Below are 20,595 nucleotides of genomic sequence, written 5' to 3' on the forward strand. Positions count from 1 at the left end.
GGCGGAGCCTGGTGGGCTGCCATCTATAGGGCCGCAAAGAGTCAGACACGACTGAAGCGACTTAGCAGCAGCAGCAATTATAGTCATTGTCACAAGTAGTTTCCACAACAACCTTCAGAGAGCTTAAGAAACTTTCCCAAGTTCATAAAGCCAATAAGGAGGAATCTGAGCCCAGGTCAGTCCAAGTTCTTTCCATTACTTCCTGGAGTTCTGCCTTCCCAAGGCCAAAAGGATGTTTATCTAGGCATGGAGATGTGGAGGTCAGAGAATCAAGTGTGGGCAGGTAAGAGAAGCCAGGTATCACGCTGGTTTGGGTTTGGTCTCTGGGTGTAGACTTTGCCAGCCAAGGGATGGGCTTGGACTTGGCTGGCACAACTGGGAACAAGAGTGGAGGGAATAGGACCCTAGGACTGATCACCCGTAAGTGTCCATGGACATATCCTGCGGCTCCCCAGGCCGAGCAGGGTAGTGTGGCAGCAGCCTGAGAGGGGGACCTGCAGCTGCTTTTATGTTGGGGGTTGTGGCTTGGGAGGCAAGGAAGGGAAAGAAGCTGGCTGGCTGTCTGGAAGCTAGGACAGAGCCCACCCCAGGAGGCCCCATCCTCCACCAGCCCCTTCCTGCCTGATTAAGAGACCCTAATCAGCTTGGGGAGATTAAGGGCTCTGGCCTGCTGTTCCCACACCCCCCCGCCCTGGGCCCTGGCAAAGGAGACCTGTGGGAGGGCGTCAGAAGGATCGGCCCTGTGACCCCTCACCCTGGCCCTAGGCCCGAGCCCCGGACTTTCCGGTGAGTGGCAAAGCCCCCTCCACGCGGACTCCAGGGCCCTTTTGCCCGAGAGAGACCATGGAAGGGTATAGGAGTGTCCCTACTGACCCCCACCCCACCCCACCACGGCTCTAAGAGGGGGGAGGGGCAGACAAGGGGGAGCGAAAGCAGGGGTGGTGGGGGGTCAGGGGTACTTCTAGGCTATACCCCTGACCCTATATAGAAGTCCACGCAGGGGCGGGAGGCGCGGTATGGAAGCAGAGACAACCCGCAGGTTAATTGCGCTTTGAGAAAGTGGGCGGGGGGGGGGGGGGGGGCGGGGGGGGGGGGGCGGGGGGGCGTTGCGGAAAGCCCTAGGAGAGCTCTGGGGGTCGCATCCGCTCATGCTACTCGGTTCGTGCTCGCAGAAGCCGGCAATGACCGCCTGCACCTTCCTCGCGGGTGGGCTTCGGGACCCCGGACTCTGCGCCCCCACGCGGTGGTCTCCGTCTCCGCCCGGCCTTCCCCCGATCCCGCCCCGGCCCCGGCTTCGGCTGAGGCCACCGCTGCTGCTGCTGTTGCTCCTGCCGCGCTCCGTCCTCTCGGCCGTGTTCACTGTGGGGGTGCTGGGTCCCTGGGCCTGCGACCCCATCTTCGCGCGTGCCCGCCCGGACCTGGCCGCCCGCCTGGCCGCCTCCCGCCTGAACCACGCGGCTGCCCTGGAGGGCGGCCCCCGCTTCGAGGTCGCGCTGCTGCCCGAGCCGTGCCGGACGCCGGGCTCGCTGGGGGCCGTGTCCTCGGCGCTCACCCGCGTCTCGGGTCTAGTTGGGCCGGTGAACCCCGCAGCTTGCCGGCCGGCGGAATTACTAGCCCAGGAGGCGGGGGTCGCTCTGGTCCCCTGGGGCTGTCCCGGGACGCGGGCAGCGGGCACCACGGCTCCGGTGGTGACGCCCGCGGCCGATGCCCTCTACGCCCTCCTGCGCGCTTTCCGCTGGGCGCACGTGGCCTTGGTCACCGCCCCCCAGGACCTGTGGGTGGAGGCGGGACACGCACTTTCCACGGCGCTCAGGGCCAGGGGCCTGCCCGTGGCCCTGGTGACCTCCATGGAGCCCTCCGACCTGTCTGGAGCCCGGGAGGCCTTGAGGAGGGTCCAAGATGGGCCCAGAGTCAGAGGTAGGCTCCCCTGCAGGATGCGAGGGCGGGGATCGATCGTCCAGGGAGCAGAGGACAGAGTCCCTAGCTGGGTCTCTGTGTCCGCAGCAGTGATCATGGTAATGCACTCGGTCTTGCTGGGCGGCGAGGAGCAGCGCTGCCTGCTGGAGGCTGCAGAGGAACTGGGCCTGGCCGACGGTTCCCTGGTCTTCCTGCCCTTCGACACTCTCCACTACGCCTTGTCTCCAGGCCCTGACGCCCTGGCGGTGCTCGCCAACAGCTCACAGCTTCGCAAGGCCCACGATGCAGTGCTCACCCTCACCCGTCACTGTCCCCTGGGAGGCAGCGTGCGGGACAGCCTGCACAGGGCCCAAGAGCACCGGGAGCTGCCCCTGGACCTCAATCTGCAGCAGGTAGAGCGACCAGGGAGGTGGGAAGAGGGGAAGAGAGCCGGGGGAAGAGAGCAGAGAATCGCCAAAAGTGGAGATGGAGGCTGGAGGCAGTGGGAAGGGAAGCGGACAGACCACAGACCAGATGGAATGAGAGGAGCATGCAGTCAATGGGAGGGAGGAGGTATAGGGAGAGAAGAACCACGAACTCTCCCTGTCCTGGGAATGTCAACTCTCCCTGTCTGACCTTGCTTGGAGCGTCTTAGTGTATTGGAATTGCTTCCAGAGAGTAGGTAATGAAACCTCTCACCTTCAGCCCCAAGGAGCAAACTCTTCAGTTCAGTTCGGTTGCTCAGTCGTGTCCGACTCTTTGCGACCCCATGAATCGCAGCACTCCAGGCCTCCCTGTCCATCACCAACTCCCGGAGTTCACTCAGACTCACGTCCATCGAGTCAGTGATGCCATCCAGCCATCTCATCCTCTGTTGTCCCCTTCTCCTCCTGCCCCCAATCCCTCCCAGCATCAGAGTCTTTTCCAATGAGTCAGCTCTTCCCATGAGGTGGCCAAAGTACTGGAGTTTCAGCTTTAGCATCATTCCTTCCAAAGAAATCCCAGGGCTGATCTCCTTCAGAATGGACTGGTTGGATCTCCTTGCAGTCCAAGGGACTCAAGAGTCTTCTCCAACACCACAGTTCAAAAGCATCAATTGTTCGGCGCTCAGCTTTCTTCACAACTCTCATATCCATACATGACAAGTGGAAAAACCATAGCCTTGACTAGATGGACCTCTGTTGGCAAAGTAATGTCTCTGCTTGGATGGCTTACCTATTCTTTATTCTTCCTCCCTTATTAGCACCCCCAGGTGTCTCACTACAGATCAGAATAGCTCAGTGCTCCCTCTCATCTGCTGGGATCATTGCTATTTATACTTACTTAAGCACAGAGTCGGAGAAGGCAATGGCACCCCACTCCAGTACTCTTGCTTGGAGAATCCCATGGACGGAGGAGCCTGGTGGGCTGCAGTCCATGGGGTCGCTAAGAGTCAGACACAACTGAGCGACTTCACTTTCACTTTTCACTTTCATGCATTGGACAAGGACATGGCAACTCACTCCAGTGTTCTTGCCTGGAAAATCCCAGGGACGGGGGAGCCTGGTGGGCTGCCGTCTATGGGGTTGCACAGAGTCGGACACGACTGGAGTGACTTAGCAGCAGCAGCAGCAGCAAGCAGAGTGGAAACAGTGTCAGACTTTATTTTTTTGGGCTCCAAAATCACTGCAGATGGTGATTGCAGCCATGAAATTAAAAGATGCTTACTCCTTGGAAGGAAACCTAGATGGCAAACTCTTAACCAACTCTATAGTGCAACATCTTTTGCAGCCTACTTTTAAGTAAACCCACTTCCAATAGGCTATGACCTACAGCCTCTAACAAAGAGCTGGTGTTCTTAACAGAGAGCTGGAAAAAGAAAAAGAGAGAGAGAGCCGGAAGGAGGGGGAATACAGATCCAGCCTCCATGCCCAGTTCAGAGGTGTTTCCCCTGGGGCTTCATCTCAGGTCTTAACTTTTTGAGAACTTACATCCTGTGAGAAGCAGAAAGGTCCCTGGGTGGAGCCAAGGGCTTTTATGAACATTTAGATTCACAGCTTATTCCCAAGAAGCAGCTAATACTCCGGATTCCCTGAGAACAGTGATGAGATGGGATGGAGGGCAGGTGAAGAAAGAGAGGCGAGGGAGATGGGATGGAGGGCAGGTGAAGAAAGAGAGGCGAGGGAAAGGGTGGGGAACACCCTATTCAGTTCTCAGTAAGTAGCACAGCCACTTAGCTGCCCAAGTGAGAGCCCTAGGAGTCACTTGATGCCTCTAACCCTTCCTTGGATGTCCAGACATCCAGTCCTGTCACCTTTGCTTCCCAAAAGCCATTTGAATCCATCTACTTTCTCCATCCTCGCTGTCAGTCCCCTGGTTCAGGCCACAGCACCTCGGGTCCAAATACCCAGTGAAATCTCCCAGTGGTCTCTACTTACCTACCACAGGCCTTTCTCCACCCAACAGTTTGATCAAACTTCAGACACAGATCTGACTGTGTCACCCCAGTTCGAAGTCTCCCAGTGGCTTCTCTTGCCCTGGAGAGATATAGGTCTCTACTTGGTTTATCAGGTCTGTGTCTTCCTCTCTCTTTCTTCTTTCTTGAACTTCAGTCAGACTGATCTCCTTTGGGTTCTCCAGATATGGTCTTCTGCTTCTGTGCTACCGGACTGTGCTGCTCCCTCTCTCCTGTCCCTACACTCCTCCACATATTTCTGATTCATCCCCTGAGGGATGGTCACTTCTGGAAGCCCTTTCCTCCTCCTCCAGCCTGGGCTGGGGCCCTCTTTCCTGTCTCCTCAGCTCCCTCAGTTACCCCTACCCTCACTCCTTAACATCCCTCCAGAGGAAAGATTCCTTGAGATAGGGACTAGATTCTTCAAGATATGGACTCTATCTTGGATCCTGATATATCCCTAGTGCCAGATGGGAACTGGAAATAATAGAGAAGCTCAATGAGACCAGGTGGTTGACTCAGGGAAAAGAAAAGAAGGAAAAATAGAAGCCAATCAAAAGACAGCAAAGAAGGCTTTCAATGAATAATAGGTAATGATTTTAAAAATATATGCAGGGCAACCAAAAGGAGAGGAAAGAGAGGAGATGTAGGTGATGGAATCGGAAGTAACGAATGATAAGAAGACCTTAAGAATCCTGAAAAGAGGGAAGGGCAGTGGCAAAAAGATATGGGATAGCCAATTAGGGAGAGGAAGAGAGCCAATGGGAAGGATATGGAACCACGAACTAGGAGGTGCAGTCAATTCACAGAGGGCTTGAAGGGCCCAGTAGAAGAATAAGCGGGGACAGTAAGTCCCTGTCTTTTTATGGGCCTTGACCCCGAAACCTGAGGCCCCTACCCTCTTTCCCAGGTATCCCCTCTCTTCGGCACCATCTATGACTCAGTCTTCTTGTTGGCTGGGGGCGTGGCGCGAGCACGGGTGGCCGCAGGTGGCGGCTGGGTGTCCGGAGCAGCGGTGGCCCGCCATATCCGGGATGCCCGGGTCCCTGGCTTCTGTGGGGCCCTGGGAGGAGCTGAGGAGCCCTCGTTTGTGCTACTGGACACGGATGCCACTGGGGACCAGCTGTTCGCTACATACGTTCTGGACCCTACGCAGGGCTTCTTCCACTCCGCTGGAACCCCAGTGCATTTTCCTAAAGGTGGACGGGGGCCTGGGCCTGACCCCTCGTGTTGGTTCGACCCAGACACCATCTGCAACGGAGGTGAGGGCGAGCATCCCAGCCCCCACTGGGACAGTGACCATGAACCCTCCAGAAAATGGTGAGAGTGAACTCTCATCCCGTAATTCCTGTTGGAGGCCCTTCCAGGGCCTCCTCAGAGACCCCTGGCTTGTGCAGGACCCCTCTACTGTGGAGCCCCTGGAGCCCTTTTGGAAGCTTTTTAACATTCCCAAGAACCACCTTCCCACCTTTTGCAAGACCCCTGACTTTTCCCTTGGTCCTGTTCCGAGTACCCATCCCCCTTTCCTGGAGCCTGCAGGGTTTGACAGGACCACATACCTCCCTAGAGAGGGTCCTCCCCTCTGCCCCCTGCCACGGTCCCCAGCCTCTCTCCTCTCACTGCCCCTCCAGGAGTGGAACCCAGCGTCGTCTTTATTGGCTTCCTCCTGGTGGTTGGGATGGGGCTGGCTGGGGCCTTCCTGGCCCATTATTGTAGGTGAGTAGGGGAGTGAGCTAGGTAGGAGATGTGCTTGGTTCTCCACCTGCTGGAAATGGGCAACTGTGCAGCAGACTGAGCCCACTCAAGAGTAGATGAAGGGAAAAGGGGAGAAGGAAGGAGGGCTGGAGGGCTGGTGGAGTCCCAGGGGACACGTGATCTGGGGGTGACTGCCCTCCCTGAGACAGCATTACCCCCCCACCCCTGCATTGGCCTCCTCTCACAGACCTTGGTCCTCTTGGTGAAGATGACTTCCTTTCTCTACCAGGCACCGGCTGCTTCACATCCAAATGGTCTCTGGCCCCAACAAGATCATCCTGACTCTGGATGACATCACCTTCCTCCACCCGCATGGGGGCAACTCTCGAAAGGTGGGGGAGGTGGGGATCCAGGAGCCAGCTGTCCTCTCTTGCCTGGGCCAGCCCTCACCCCAGCCCCCACCTGGGAAGGCCTGCTTTCTGCCCTCACTCTGTCCCAGGTCTGAGCGCTGGGATAAGCCCTCTCACGTGTGCAATGAGGGTATCAGCCCCTGTCTTGACCACTTTCCTGAGACAGCGTGAAGCTCCAACAAGAAAATGAATATGTTTGTTTTGTAAACCTTGAAGCATTCTGTACATGGGAAGTAATGTCATTATCACCTTCTCTAATTAAGGTTTCTTCCCTTCCCTTCTATAATTCTCAGAACTCAGCCTGACCTCAACGCAGGACTCTGACCCCACAGTGTATTTTGACCCTGTTCTTTGATCTCTATCCTCCAGGTGGCCCAGGGGAGTCGAACCAGTCTGGCTGCCCGCAGCATATCAGATGTTCGCAGCATCCACAGCCAGCTCCCGGATTACACCAACATTGGCCTCTATGAGGTGAGCATGATTCCCAGGCAGGCCGAGCTCTAGTCCTGGAGACAAGCCGAGGAAATGGGGATAGGAGCCCAGGATGGGAACCCCGAGAGGGTTTGGGGATTCCTCCTCAAAGGGGGGCATCTGGGAAGCCTTCCTGCTGGGGGATTTCCCCTTAGCCATCATCCAAGTGATGGCTTTTCAAAGGCCTATCACAGTGGCCTAAAGACTGGAGGCCTGGGACTTCCCTGGGTGGTTAAGAATTCACCTTCCAATGCAAAGAGCTCACATGCCTCGAGGCTAAAAGACAAACAACAACAAAACTTCCAAAAACAACCTCCCCCCCCCCCAAAAAAGAAGCAAGATTGTAACAAATTCAATCAAGTCTTAAAAAATAAAAAGGCTGTCTCTGACTCAAGCCAGACCCACATCTTGACCCCACCCAGCACTTCTATCCCAATCAATCTCTGGAACAGCAAGACTTAGAGTGGAAAAAAGAAAGTCACAAGAGGGCATTAGGACGTTAACTATGAAGTCTGCAAATCTGAATGTGGTGGGATGGGTGGGAAATAATGAGATCAGATTCAGGGAGAGCCAAGAGAGCTCGGCTAATCAAGAGGGAGGGAGATTCAGAGCAAACATCAAGCTCCTTGCTCCTGCTGCTCCTTTAGTTGTGGTGCTCGGGTTTCTCATTGCCGTGGCTTCTCTTGTTGTGGAGCATGGACTCTAGGAAACATGGGCTTCAGTAGTTGCAGCTCCCAGACTCTAGAGCCCAGGCTCAGTAGTTGTGGCACACGGGCTTAGCTGATCCATGGCATGTGGAATTTTCCAAGATCAAGGATCAAACCTGTGCCTCCTGCATTGGCAGGCAGATTCTTTCCCACTGAGCCACCAGGAAAGCCCCCAGTTTTAAGAAACCAAATTCATTACTCCTATCTCTGCTCCAGGGAGACTGGGTTTGGCTGAAGAAATTCCCAGGAGATCGGCATATAGCTATCCGCCCAGCAACCAAGATGGCCTTCTCCAAGGTGGGAGTGGGTCTATAATGGGGTGTGGGGTGGCCGTCATTTCTTCCCTCCTTGCCTTCTCTTTGCAGCTGAGTCCAAGTAGGCCCCACTGTGGGGGAGACCAAGAGCTCTCAATGAAGTGTCCCCTCTTCTCTAAAGCAGGTTTCCCATCATGCTCTTACAACACTAGTTCTTTTCTTTGAGATGTTTGTATCATAATTTGTCATCGTCTGTTCACCTGTGTGTGCTTGCTTATTTCTTATCTTCCTCCCTCCCTGAACTGTAAGCTGAGTGAGAACTTTTTCTCTATCCCCTCCATTGTATTTCCAGCACCCAGCAGGGTGTCTGGAACATTAGAGACACTCAGCGAATGTTTGTTGAGTGAACAACAGAAAATAAATGGGCTTCCAGTTCTGTCAGACTGCTTGTGCAGCATGGCCCAGTTGATGCATATTGAAGGAAGTGGAAAACTGGCAAGGAGGCTATAAACTGGCTTATTCTGGTATTTCCAACCTTAATGCCCTCCTTACTCCTAACACTGTACAGCCCTGGCCTGGCCTCCTTCACAGATGCCTCCCAGAAGCTCTGGGTCACAGCTGCAGAATGACTTAAGTGGACTACCAGTAGTCAACAGACTAGGTCACCGTTTAATAATAGGCATTTAAGATGAAAAGAAGCCCCTTGTGGGACCAAAGAAAAGCTAGCAAGGGCACTGGTCACCCACTAGCCCCCTTTTTTGCAGCCAGATGGTGAGGGCCTCTGTCCTCCTGGGTGGGTGTGACCTTGTTGATGGCTCCTCTTGGACACAGCTGGACCGCTTAGTCCTTCCCTAACTTGGGGAACAACATGATGGGGGTCTCAGAAATATCTGGTGCAATGATGTAACCAAGCAGAGAGGCCCTGTGCTGAGTCCCCAGCACAAGCCATTTTGGTGACTTTGAAAATAGTGCAGTGTCTGCCTGATTCTCCCCCAAAGGGCTGTTGTATCAGAAGGCAGGGTGGTACCAGGAGCTTCTCTTTCATCAGGTGTTTTCCTTTAAGACCCATCAAGTTCAAAGTCTTATGGTTAATAAATCAGAATCTGCCTGGGTCCTGATTACCAGGGCAAGGTTGTCTTTTCATTCATAACTTTTAAGTTAAACGATGTTCACGGACTTCCCTGGTGGTCCAGTGGTTAAGAGTCCGCGCTTCTACTGCAGGGGGCGCTGATAAGGGCCGGGAGATCCCTGCAGGCTTCGCGGTGGGGCCAAAAAAACAAAAGCAAAATCATGTTCAGCGTCTGAACGGTGGCCTTTGACCATGTTGTCTTTTCCAAGAGAGAGAAGTTACTGTAGAAGGAAGCCCCTTACATGCCCTATAGATCTTTCCACTCACCATTCTTATCCCATCCTCCGATCAAAGCGAGACCTGAATAACAGCCTCCGCTCCATCCACCTGGCTCCTAGGACAGAAAATGCCTGTTAAGTGCCCCACCCCCCACCCCCCACCCCCCTACAGATCCGGGAACTCCGGCATGAAAACGTGGCCCTCTACCTGGGCCTCTTCCTGGCGGGAGGAGCTGGCGGCCCCGCGGCCCCCGGGGAAGGCGTGCTGGCTGTGGTCTCGGAGCACTGCGCCCGCGGCTCCCTCCAAGACCTCCTCGCCCAGAGAGACATAAAGCTGGACTGGATGTTCAAGTCTTCCCTCCTCCTGGACCTCATCAAGGTGTGCGTGTGGGGGTGAGTGGGTGGGATGCAGCGGAGAGGAGCCAGCAGGGGACCCGCGTGGGCTGAGTCTGCCCTTTATGACACCCTTTCCAGGGAATAAGGTATCTGCACCATCGAGGGGTGGCCCATGGGCGGCTGAAGTCACGGAACTGCGTGGTGGACGGGAGGTTCGTGCTTAAAGTCACCGACCACGGTCATGGGCGACTGCTGGAGGCGCAGAGGGTGTTACCTGAGCCACCGAGCGCGGAGGGTAGGCGTCTCCGGCTGCCTCCTGCGCGGACAAGCATCCCCCGCATCCCCATTATTTCAAGCGCCTCTTCTTTCCTCCTCCCTCGAACTCTCTCCATCCCACATCCACTGGACGCCACTCCTGAGACCGAAAAGGTCTTGTGACCTCTGGGACGAAGAGAGGGAACACTGTGGCTGGGGAGGCGGGGCTTGTTGGGGGAGCGGGACGTGTTAGGGAGGCGGGACTTGCTCAGGGGGTGGTACTTGTGCCTGAGGGCGGAGCTCCTGCCTCTGCTGGGAGTCCTGCTTCAAATGGGGCTTTACCTAATGGTTTGGCTTGTTTCCAAGGGACCAAATCTTCTCTGGGCACCGCTTTGTCTAAAGGGAAGGACTGTTTCCGAAACCTGCTTAGGGTTTCTGGTAGTTTCTCTTGGGGATAACTGCGAGCAGTAAGGTCAGACACAGGCTGAGAGGTTGAGCGAGGGCGAGTCTGGGCTTTCTGGTGAGGGGGGGGGGGGGGTCTGTCCCCAGGGCCTCCGCGGCTCTCCGCGTGCCCACACCCCCTTCCCCGACCTCAGACCAGCTATGGACAGCCCCGGAGCTGCTTCGAGACCCGGTCCTGGAGCGCCGGGGAACGCTGGCCGGCGACGTCTTCAGTCTGGGCATCATTATGCAGGAGGTCGTGTGCCGCAGCGCCCCCTACGCCATGCTGGAGCTCACTCCCGAGGGTACGGCGGCCCCTTGCCTGGTGTTGGGACTAGAGACCCAGTCTCTCTGGGTACTGACACTTATGTGCGCCTGAAGAATCAGGGCAGTGGAGAGCCAAGCATCAGGATGGGAGGGGCGACCTTTTCAGCGCCCCAGGGTTTCCTCTGTTCTGATCCTGGACCCCTCCTGCTCCCCCAAGGCTAGTAGTACATTCCTGTCTGGTTCTTAGGGGCCCCAGGGAGACAGCAGGAGAGGGGAAGAGGGGGAAGAAAGCAGCTGGATCTAGTTCAAGTCCATATTATCATCTATGATGGTGCTGGTGGTTTAGTCACTAAGTCGTGTCTGATTCTTTGCGACCCCATGGACTGGAGCCCACCAGACAGGAAACAGAGAACTACTCGATCAATCTAACCTCTGCTTTTCTTATGTGCAATAAATAAGGCAGCCTCTTTGCCTGACACGTCTTACAGCCCCCTGCCCCCTACCCAACGGTTCAGGGTCCTCTTGTTGCTCCCAGAGTCACCTCCCACACTACATTTCCTCATCTAATGAAGCTCTGATTTAAAGGAATCCCAGACCATATCCAGTTCCCTCATTTCAAGCTGCAACAATCAGGCCAGAGTCAGAGGTGGCTTCTCCTCTGGTCCATCTCCTCTCTTGGTCCCTTCATACTTCCAGAAGTGGTGAAGAGGGTACAGAGCCCCCCTCCACTGTGTCGGCCCTCCGTGTCCATAGACCAGGCGCCCATGGAGTGCATCCAGCTGATGAAACAGTGCTGGGCAGAGCAGCCAGAACTTCGGCCCTCCATGGATCGCACCTTTGAACTGGTCAGGGGCTGGGCTGGGCACTTGCCAGAAACCTGGGGTGGGGCTGGGGGCTGCTGAAAGGCAGGCTGGCAGGATCTCTGACCTTCCAGGCTACTTCCTAAGGCATTGCCTGAGGACTAAGGGTTTGGTAGGGACAGAGTGAGAATGGGGGCTGTGGAGACCTTTGGAATGGGAGATGGAGCTCTAGATGAGAGAAGAATTTAATTCAATTAAAATAACATTTATTGAGTATGTATTTGGCTTGGTGTGGGGAAGAGACTCTTGGCTTGGGAGTCCAAAGACTGGGCTGGTTTCAGTCCCTTGTCAGTTACTAACAGAACAGCTGACCTGGAAATAATGTGTGAAAACACAGTGCCCAGCACGGGGTGAGGTGTGGGCTTGACTAGGATGAGATGAAAAGGGGTGTGGACAGAGGATCAGGCATAATATGGCTGCATGAGAGGGGCATGGCAGCCCAAGTCCCCAGCAGCCCCACCAGCTTCCTCCTCCTACTAGTTCAAGAGCATCAACAAGGGCCGGAAGATGAACATCATCGACTCTATGCTGCGGATGCTGGAACAGTACTCCAGTAACCTGGAGGACCTGATCCGGGAGCGCACAGAGGAGCTGGAGCTGGAAAAGCAGAAGACAGACCGGCTGCTCACACAGATGCTGCCTCCGTGGGTGTCGATGGGGAGAGATGACTGGGGAGGACAGCTGGAGTCCAGCCAGCCTGGGGCAGCCTCCAGGCAACCTCACCATCTGCCATCCCTAGGTCTGTGGCAGAGGCGCTGAAGATGGGGACACCTGTGGAGCCCGAGTATTTCGAAGAGGTGACACTGTACTTCAGTGACATTGTGGGTTTCACCACCATCTCAGCCATGAGTGAGCCCATCGAAGTGGTAGACCTGCTCAACGACCTCTACACACTCTTTGATGCCATCATCGGTTCCCATGATGTCTACAAGGTGGGGTGTGGAGGGGACAAGCCCTCCTTCAGTTTCCCCAGCACCCAGCCCTTTCTGCTCAGGTCCCAGACCCACTATCCAAGTCCACCAGCACAGTCCTCTTTCCCAGCCCTCCTGTTCCTTTTCTCTGCTGCCAGTCCCCCACTCAGTCCCCTGTCTGGAAGGCCCCCAGGATCTCTGCACTCACCCCAGTTTAGGCCTCCTGACCAGGGACAGTGGCATTGGTGGGGGAGGCTCAGTACTGAATTCTGGCCTCAGGTGGAGACAATTGGGGATGCCTACATGGTGGCCTCCGGGCTGCCCCAGAGGAACGGGCACCGGCACGCGGCAGAGATCGCCAATATGGCTCTGGACATCCTCAGCGCCGTGGGCACCTTCCGCATGCGCCACATGCCGGAAGTGCCCGTGCGCATCCGCATTGGCCTGCACTCGGGTAACTCTGTCCCCACACCCGGGCCCCCCTGCCCCCCGGGCACTCCAGCCCCTCTCCCTAATGCGGGCAGGGCTCCGCTTTCCCAGATAAGAGGCAAACTTGTGGAGGGGGCGGGGGGAGGAGGGGAACTTGTTTTGAAGCCACCTTTTCACACCAGGGGCTCCATGGTAATTGGGAGGGCATGCTTGAGAGGGTGTCTTTGGGGAGCCAGTGGAGATTCTGGGAATGCTAAAGACCGCTGAGCCCTACTAGGTGCCGCCCGGGCCCGCAGGCCCGCCAACCCTGCTCCTCTCCGCAGGCCCGTGCGTGGCGGGCGTGGTGGGCCTCACCATGCCCCGGTACTGCCTGTTTGGGGACACAGTCAACACCGCTTCGCGCATGGAGTCCACCGGGCTGCGTGAGTGTGACGGGGCGGAAGGGGCGGGTGGGTCGGGGGCGCGGGAGGGGTGTCCCCCGAGGTCACGGTGTCCCCCGCTCTCCCAGCTTACCGCATCCACGTGAACAGGAGCACCGTGCAGATCCTTTCCGCCCTAAACGAGGGCTTCCTGACTGAGGTGCGGGGCCGCACGGAGCTGAAGGTGAGGCCGGGCTGGAAGACACGCTTCCACTTTGACCTGGAGCGCCACCGGCCCTCACCCCAGCCCGCCTGAGCCCTACCGTCCCGCGTGTCTCCCCAGGGCAAGGGCGCAGAGGAAACCTACTGGCTGGTGGGCAGACGCGGCTTCAACAAACCCATCCCCAAACCACCGGACCTGCAACCCGGGTGAGGATCCGGCATCCGTGGGTGAAGACCGAGTTACTCCCTCGGTCCCCTCTCCCCACTCCTGCCCATGCAGGGTGGCTTGGGTTTTGCCCTCCTACCGCCTCTTCTCCCTTCCCCACAGGGCCAGCAACCACGGCATCAGCCTGCACGAGATCCCCCCTGATCGGCGCCAGAAGCTAGAGAAGGCGAGGCCAGGCCAGTTTTCTGGGAAGTGAGGCTGGGTCTGGAACAAGGTACTGCGCCCCCCCTCCCCCGGGCTCCTAGGCCCCTCAGACCCCGGGGACCACAAATGCTTCCCAGAGGACAGACAACCCTTCCCCTGACTTGGTGGGCTCAGGCTGCTTCCTAAACCCAGACATTTCCCCTGGGAGGGAAGCACCAGCCACAGCGATTCTGGTTTTGGAGCTCTGGAGTGGTCCAGGAATCCAGACTTGGGAATACCTTTAAACATGACCTTCTGGAACTTTCACTCTGACCCCCTCTCCCTTTACTGCATTAACAAGCCCTTCCTCTGGGCCTCTGGAACTCAGTGATTCTAGGATTCACTAGAGGACCAGTTGACTGTTGCCTCCAGAGCTCTGTTCCAGCAGACACCCAGCCCTCTGCCCTCCAGGAAACTGATCCATGATTCTTCCCTACAGAGGACAATCCCCATGACCCCTGTCCACGATTTCCCTCTGAGACCCTCCTCTTTCCCTCAGGATTATTCCGGAAGGTCCTTTTCCTGAACGTTGCTGCTGTAGGTGACCAAAAACCTGGCTAATACCAGTGACTTCTGTCCAGCTCTGCCTCAAAGGATTATGAGCCTTTACAAGAGCTGGTTGCAAACCAGTTGTGTGACTTTGAGAAAGCCTCATGCACTCTCTAGGCCTGGGTTCCCCTTCGGTGGTGAAATGAAGAGTGGCGTAGGTGGTTTCCGCACACCCCAGCTCTGACAGCTGGGCTTCTGAGTGGTTGGCCTTGGGATATGGGGCACGGGGCACATGGCCTGCAGCCCCAGTGACCCTGAGCCCATCAGGAAGGCCCCAGGAAGGAGTGTCTGGGATTGGATGTCCCAACCCCAGAGGAGGTGGAGCCCACCTGTTCCACCAGCACAGGGGTTGTCACGTGGCCTGAGGATTCCAGGGCTTCTATTTAGCCTCAAGCATCCTTCTCTTCTCCATCCTCCACCAGTTGGAAACTGGCTCCTTTGGTGGCACCACACACCTTGCCCAAGTGCAGAGAAAAAAAACTTGGTTCCTGGCTTTGGGGAAAGGCATGTAAACAAACTGCTCCGAACCTTTACTAACCAGAACACCCAGGAATAGTAGTATTCTCTGTTTAACTGGTCGCTGCTGAGCAGACAGTTGGATGGAAAATCCTTCCTGCTTAGGTCTTTGCCACAAGCATCAAGCCATCCCATCCTGGTGGGTCTCTAGCTGAAGTTTCTTTTGTGGTACTTTGATATCCCAGAGCCTGGGCTTTGGCATGTTGGACTCTGGGTGGCAGAAGTTAGCAGCAGCTGCAGCCACTCAAGCTGTCTCTCTAGGTAGTGAGCCTCCAGTCCCTGGTGGTATGTGAGCAGAACTGGAGCTAGCTGTAAGCAGCGATAGTACCATCAGATGGACTCCCTAGGCGGAAGGCTGGACTCAGTCCTGACACACAGTGTGGTTGGTGGGCCAGCAGCAGTGACATCGCCTGGGAGCTTGTTAGCAATACAGCATCTCAGGCCCCATTTTATGGAAACAGAATCTACATTTTAACAGAGTTGAACAGAGTTCCTTGAGACTATGTATACATACTTTTAAGTTTCTGAATCATGTAACTAAATGACCTTAGGAGCTCTAAAATTTCAGAATTGCTGAGAGTGGATGGCTGAGAAATACTGGCATGGATTGCCATTTCCTTCTCCAGGGTATCTTCCTGGCCTGAGGTCAAACCCAAGTCTCTTGCGTCTCCTGCACTGTCAGAAGGATAGTTTACCATTTGCACACCTGGGAAGCCAGAATTTCTAAGATTTCATAAGAACCAGGCTAGAAACTCGTCTCGAGACTTGTTTGGCCACTGGAATGGTTTTCTTTTTGTCTTGAGCTAACATTTAGAAATCAACAGAGGCCCCATTGTAAAAATGTCTACCAAATTTCCTTCTTCTCTGAAATCAAAAGCCCCACACAGGGGCAGCTGCAACTTCCTGCTGGAGCTAAAGAGCAACCACCTGCCCACCCCACCCCGCTCTCCAGGTTTCACTCTTCCATTCTCACAGTGCCCGCCACTCCCCATGGACTCCAGGACACCAGGATTCTCTAAACTCTTACGTGCCTGTCAGGTGTCTGTAGACATCAGACCTCAGGACCCTGGAGTAGCTGATGTTGAGACTATGGATGAGTCTGTGGGTTGAAGGGTTGCTTTGCCTGACTCGTGAAACCCACAAATTTAGTGGTCTTTTCCTCCTTCCTAAAGGCAGAGAAAGAAGAAACCTAAGATTCAGCAGCTACAAGTTCTGGTTACTTAAGGTGGTGCTGCTATAGTGAATAATATGGTATAATTTAAAAAGCATTTTTAACCAAGTTCGGAGATGGTGAATTAAGGATTTCTTTTTTTTTAAACCCTGATGCACTCACAGACACAGTATTTTTAAAATTACCTACATTCTGAAACATCTCTCTTTAGATTTTTTCTCTGTACTTAGGTTCCAGGGATTGAAGGCCAGCTCTGCCTTGCTGGTGCTGGACCTGACATGTGCACATAGCTGTCTCTCCCCTGCCTCTTCCCTCCTTCCCGCCCCACCCCACCCCACCCCTTCCCACTCTTTTCCTCCCAGCCTGTGTGGGGCCTAGGATAGTTACTAGCCTGTGATTCAGGAGAGCTTCAGGGAAGAGTTGACTTGGGATTAGGTGGAGGATGATTGATGAGAATAGGGGCGGGTGGGGCACCCCCAGAGGGGAAGGAGGATGAGCTGGGGCCAAGCTGTGTTTGGGTCAGAGGTGGGGAAAACAGGGCTGAGCCAGTTCCTTCCCATTGTCAACTCACCCTGTTCTCAGGTGCATGCTCAGTCGCTCAGTCATGTCTGACTCTTGCAACCCCATGGACTATAGCCTGCCAGCCTCCTCTCTCCATGGAATTTTCCAGGCAAGAATACCAGAGTAGGTTGCCATTTCCTCCTCCAGGGGATCTTCCCGTGGAGGATCAAACATGTGGAGGACCCCTGGACATAGGGATTAAACCCATGTCTCCTGCATTGGCAGGCGGATTCTTTACCACTGAGTCACCTGGGAACTCAGTCTGAAAGGAGACCATGCAAGTGATGGGGAGAGCCTGGTAATGGAGAGGCCTGTCTTCCTCCCCAGTCTGGAGAACTCAGGGACCACCTGCCCTAGAGCTCAGAGGGCTGGTGGGAGTGGAGGAGGGAAACGATCAAGCCACGGTCTCCTCTCTGCTCCTAGTCTCCTCTCTCTGCCTGGAAGTTTCTCCCTGTCTTTCTCCTCCATTTCCGTGGAACCTTTTTTCTGGGCCCAGGCAGTCTCTGAGAGCACTCCTGTCCTCTGACCCAAGTCCTGTCCACCAGGTCACCCCTACAACCTGCAGACCCCAGCAACTCCCAGCTCAGAGAGCACCCGGCTTGGCCAGTAGGCTCCCCTCACCTTTAGCCGTGTTTACACTACCTCTGCTGCTGGCCTTGCCTTCAGGATGGCTCTGTAGCCAGGACCAAAGACGACCAAAGCCGGGATCTCCCGCAGCTGCTGCTGCTGGGTGCCTACCCTGTAGCTGGGGCAATACTTCACGTCCTGGGGCTCACCTGGCACCTTTCGTCTGTGCTGCTTCTCAGGGACTGGGCTCTGCTCCCCACCCCCACCTGCAGTGGACTCCAGGGACCCACTCTGGGGGCTCTGGAACTGGGTTGTATGGCCATGTTCACCAGGATCTTTTGGACTGTGTGCTCTGGACGCCAGGCCACATGCCATGGTGTTGGGTCCTGGAATAAAGGTGTGCTTTCTTCCATTTCTTGGTATGTGGTCCTTTTGGCCCAGATGGTCTGAACACCCCCACCCCTGGAATGTTCGAACCCGGCATTGCATTGCCAGGGAGGACTTCAGATATGGGGTGAACCCTAGAGATGGCCCAGGCAGGGGAAGGTGATCTCAGGACTGCAACCCCACGGGAGCCCCTCTGCTCAGGGGGTCTGCTCTGAGAGGACAAAGCAGGGAAGTCACTGGACTTTCAGGCTTCTAGAAAAGACCAGGATCTCTGAGGCTCTGGAAGTGGGTAGCTGGCCTCATCCTTTGGTCAGAGGCATGAAAGAGGAAGGAAGAGAAGGACAGAGCTTGTCCGTGGCCAAGACCTGAGATCCGTGGAAGCCAGAATCCAAGACTGAAGGATCAGGGCCCCCAAATGGGGAAGTTGAGGTCCACTGGTCTCTGGACAAGGTCTCACCAGCAAGCCACACTCTACCTCCAACCCTCCCAGAGTCTGGGGCATTGGAACAGGATAGACCATCCCAAAGCCACCCATGTGCAACCAGCCCATTGGTCATCCATTCTCTTTGAGCCCAACATCCCTGCTGCCCCCAGGCTCTTTTTCTAACATGACCTTCCTAGCATCCGTGTGCTGGGCATCCATCATTGCCCCATTCTCAGTCCTTGTGGAACTGACTCAGACCTCCCCATCCAGTCCTGCCCCATCATTCCATTCCTCTGGCCACCAGGATTGCTTCAAGGACAAGTGGATGATCCAGGCCGGGCAAACAAGGCTTCACATTGAGACACTGCTAGAAGCCAAGGGCAGCGTTGCAAGAGGATGTGATGCTGAGTGGTCTTGCCACCACAACGATAGGATTGGAGCTGGCAGACCTTCTTGCTGCCACTTGTTTTAGCCTCTGCTCCTCACTGGGCCTAACCAGATTCCGCTATTTGAGGATGATGGGCTAGCAAGTTGTTTTCCTTGCTTAAGCTGAATTGAATTGGGTTTTCTGATGATGGTCACTTCTCAAAAGGATAATGGAAAGCAGTAGGGGTTGGACTGGTTTAACAGGAAGGAAAAGGGGCATTCTTGGTGGCTCAGATGGTAAAGAATCTGCCTGCAATACAGAAGACTGAGCCTGGGTCAGGAAGATCCCCTGTACAAGGGAATGGCTATCCATTCCAGTATTTTTGCCTGGAGAATTTCATGGACAGAGGAGCCTCTGTCCAAAGAGCAACTAACACCTTCACAAAGGGGAAAAGCACTGACTTAGGAATGGGGAAGGAGTGAAGGACGGATGACAGAGACGATGTTTCTCTTCAAGCCCTGACTCCATCGGGGTGGCAGGACTTCCTGAAAATCCACCTACGGGAACCTAACCTGGGAGAGGTTGGGACATTGGGGGAGAGAGCGTGCACAGTCTGGTAGCCTTGTCAGAACTCTCCTGCTGACTCAACATTGAGAACGAGGGGGAATCTTTCAGGGCCCGCCCTCCCAGAGGAGACAGTGTAAAGGAGAGTGAGGCAAAGTCTCTAAGCTCAGCGTGTCTTGCCTCTCAACATCCTTGTGAGTTAGTGACTACAGCTTGACAAGGAGGTTAGAGTGGGACAGGCGGCTCCCCCTGCTCCTGGAGGGGGAAGGAAGTACAGAGAGAGACTGGGGAGAAGAACAGCTGTGAGGTTCCCACAGAGAGGAGCTTGTTTGTCACATCTAGAGACTTGCCCATTCAAACTAAAGCTATTTTGTCACCTCCACCAGGGACATTGCACTTTATCACCTACCCCTGAGTCTGGATCTCTGGATCCAGAGAAGGGCATGCCATCCAGGCATTTACCCATGTGTCACAGGGAACATAGATCTCACTGTCTAAAAACCATGTCACCCTGGACTTCCCTGGTGGTAGAGGTTGAGAACCCATCTGCCAATGCAGGGGGCCTGGGTTTGATTTGTGATCCAGGAAGATCCACATGCCAAGGGGCAACTAAGCCCATGCGCCACAGCTACTGAAACCCTCATGCCCCTAGAGCCCGTGCTCTGCAACAAGAGAAGCCACTGCAATGAGAAACCCGAGCACCACAACCAGAGAGTAGCCCCCACTCGACACAACTCGAGAAAGCCCATGCACTGCAACCAAGACCCAGTGTAGCCAAAACTAAGTAAATAAAATTAACAAACAAAAAGCACGTCTCCATATACAGCCTGTAATCCTCACATGACCCATCTTACACACACGGAAACTGAGGCTCCCAGTTGTGAAAAAAGCCTTGTCAATTACCGCAGGTCCAGCAAGTCCTGGGATTAGGAAGCAAACTCAGGAGTTCAGGCTTGGGGCTCCTGGGTGCCTCTCATGATGCCCTGGAGTTTTTTCTCTCACAGATGGTCGGTCCTGCTTCATGACCCCTTGATTCTTTCCTGCAAGAGCATGACTTAAACTCCTAGTCAATGTCTGTGTAATCAGATTGTTACAGACTTCTGATTTGGTGGGACTGGGATAGGAACATGAACACATTTTAGATTTCTCCAACCAGTACCTCCAAAAGTCCAGTCCAGTTGAAAACTCCCATCTCCTATCTGCTCTGAAAGTCTGTTCCTCACCGCACTCGTCAGGGTCTTGGTTGGGGGTGGGAGGAGGCACAGGGGGCTGGGGTAGGGGGGAGGAGCGCATGCCTCCTTCTTCCCTGCACTCCCAGCTCTGGATCCTTGATCAGGATAGGAGGGACGTGTGGTGTATGTGTGCCAGGTCACTTCAGTGGTGTCTGACTCTGTGCAATCCTATGGACTGTAGCCCGCCAGTCCTCTGTCCATGGGATTCTCCAGGCGAGAATACTGGAGTGGGTTTGTTATGCCCTCCTCTAATGGATTTTCCCAACCCAGGGATCAAACCCAAGTCTGTTACATATTCCGTATTGACAGGTGGTTCTTTACGACTAGCGCCACCTGGGAAGCCCATAGTGGGGACATAGGGGCATAATTTGATCCTGGGATCCCCCACCCATACCCACCCCCTCATTCTTCAAGGGAGGAATACAGCAGAAGCTTAACTGGTTGCTGACTGACTGGGAAAATTGCCCTGGTCTCGCTTTGGTTCGGCTGCAGCCAACTCTGTCTGGGGGTGCCATCCTATCTACCTGTGCAGAAGTGATTTCACTACAAAGCTA

The 20,595-nt window shown here is 55.1% G+C and overlaps 1 protein-coding gene and 1 long non-coding RNA gene across 5 annotated transcripts; one reads left to right on the top strand and one right to left on the bottom strand.

Annotated features, from left to right (window-relative positions):
* Positions 1-5: 5 nt before the first annotated feature.
* GUCY2D (guanylate cyclase 2D, retinal) lies at positions 6-17,479 on the top strand. 3 transcript variants are annotated; one of them, XM_027518118.1, is made up of 19 exons: positions 6-1,917; positions 2,005-2,309; positions 5,241-5,592; positions 5,962-6,046; positions 6,315-6,417; positions 6,805-6,906; positions 7,830-7,910; positions 9,387-9,593; positions 9,689-9,845; positions 10,402-10,551; positions 11,210-11,358; positions 11,854-12,017; positions 12,113-12,305; positions 12,564-12,738; positions 13,037-13,135; positions 13,222-13,316; positions 13,416-13,501; positions 13,623-13,734; positions 14,203-17,479. In XM_027518118.1, the coding sequence occupies exons 1-18, from the start codon at positions 1,149-1,151 to the stop codon at positions 13,714-13,716; spliced, it is 3,366 nt and encodes a 1,121-aa protein (XP_027373919.1). In that variant the 5' UTR covers positions 6-1,148; the 3' UTR covers positions 13,717-13,734; positions 14,203-17,479. The 3 variants fall into 3 exon arrangements, with proteins under 3 accessions (XP_027373919.1, XP_027373918.1, XP_027373920.1); XM_027518117.1 differs by having other exon boundaries at positions 6-2,309; XM_027518119.1 differs by lacking the exons at positions 5,241-5,592; positions 5,962-6,046; positions 6,315-6,417 and having other exon boundaries at positions 6-2,309.
* LOC113877723 lies at positions 8,516-10,026 on the bottom strand. Of its 2 annotated transcripts, XR_003506795.1 has the most exons (3): positions 9,825-10,026; positions 9,264-9,330; positions 8,516-9,122 (listed from the first exon to the last, which is right to left on the bottom strand). It is a non-coding gene; the product is annotated as an uncharacterized LOC113877723 (long non-coding RNA). The 2 variants fall into 2 exon arrangements; XR_003506794.1 differs by having other exon boundaries at positions 8,516-9,330; positions 9,825-9,974.
* Positions 17,480-20,595: the final 3,116 nt, after the last annotated feature.

Source organism: Bos indicus x Bos taurus, chromosome 19, assembly GCF_003369695.1.
Source record: "Bos indicus x Bos taurus breed Angus x Brahman F1 hybrid chromosome 19, Bos_hybrid_MaternalHap_v2.0, whole genome shotgun sequence".
In the NCBI taxonomy this organism is placed as follows: domain Eukaryota; kingdom Metazoa; phylum Chordata; class Mammalia; order Artiodactyla; family Bovidae; genus Bos; species Bos indicus x Bos taurus.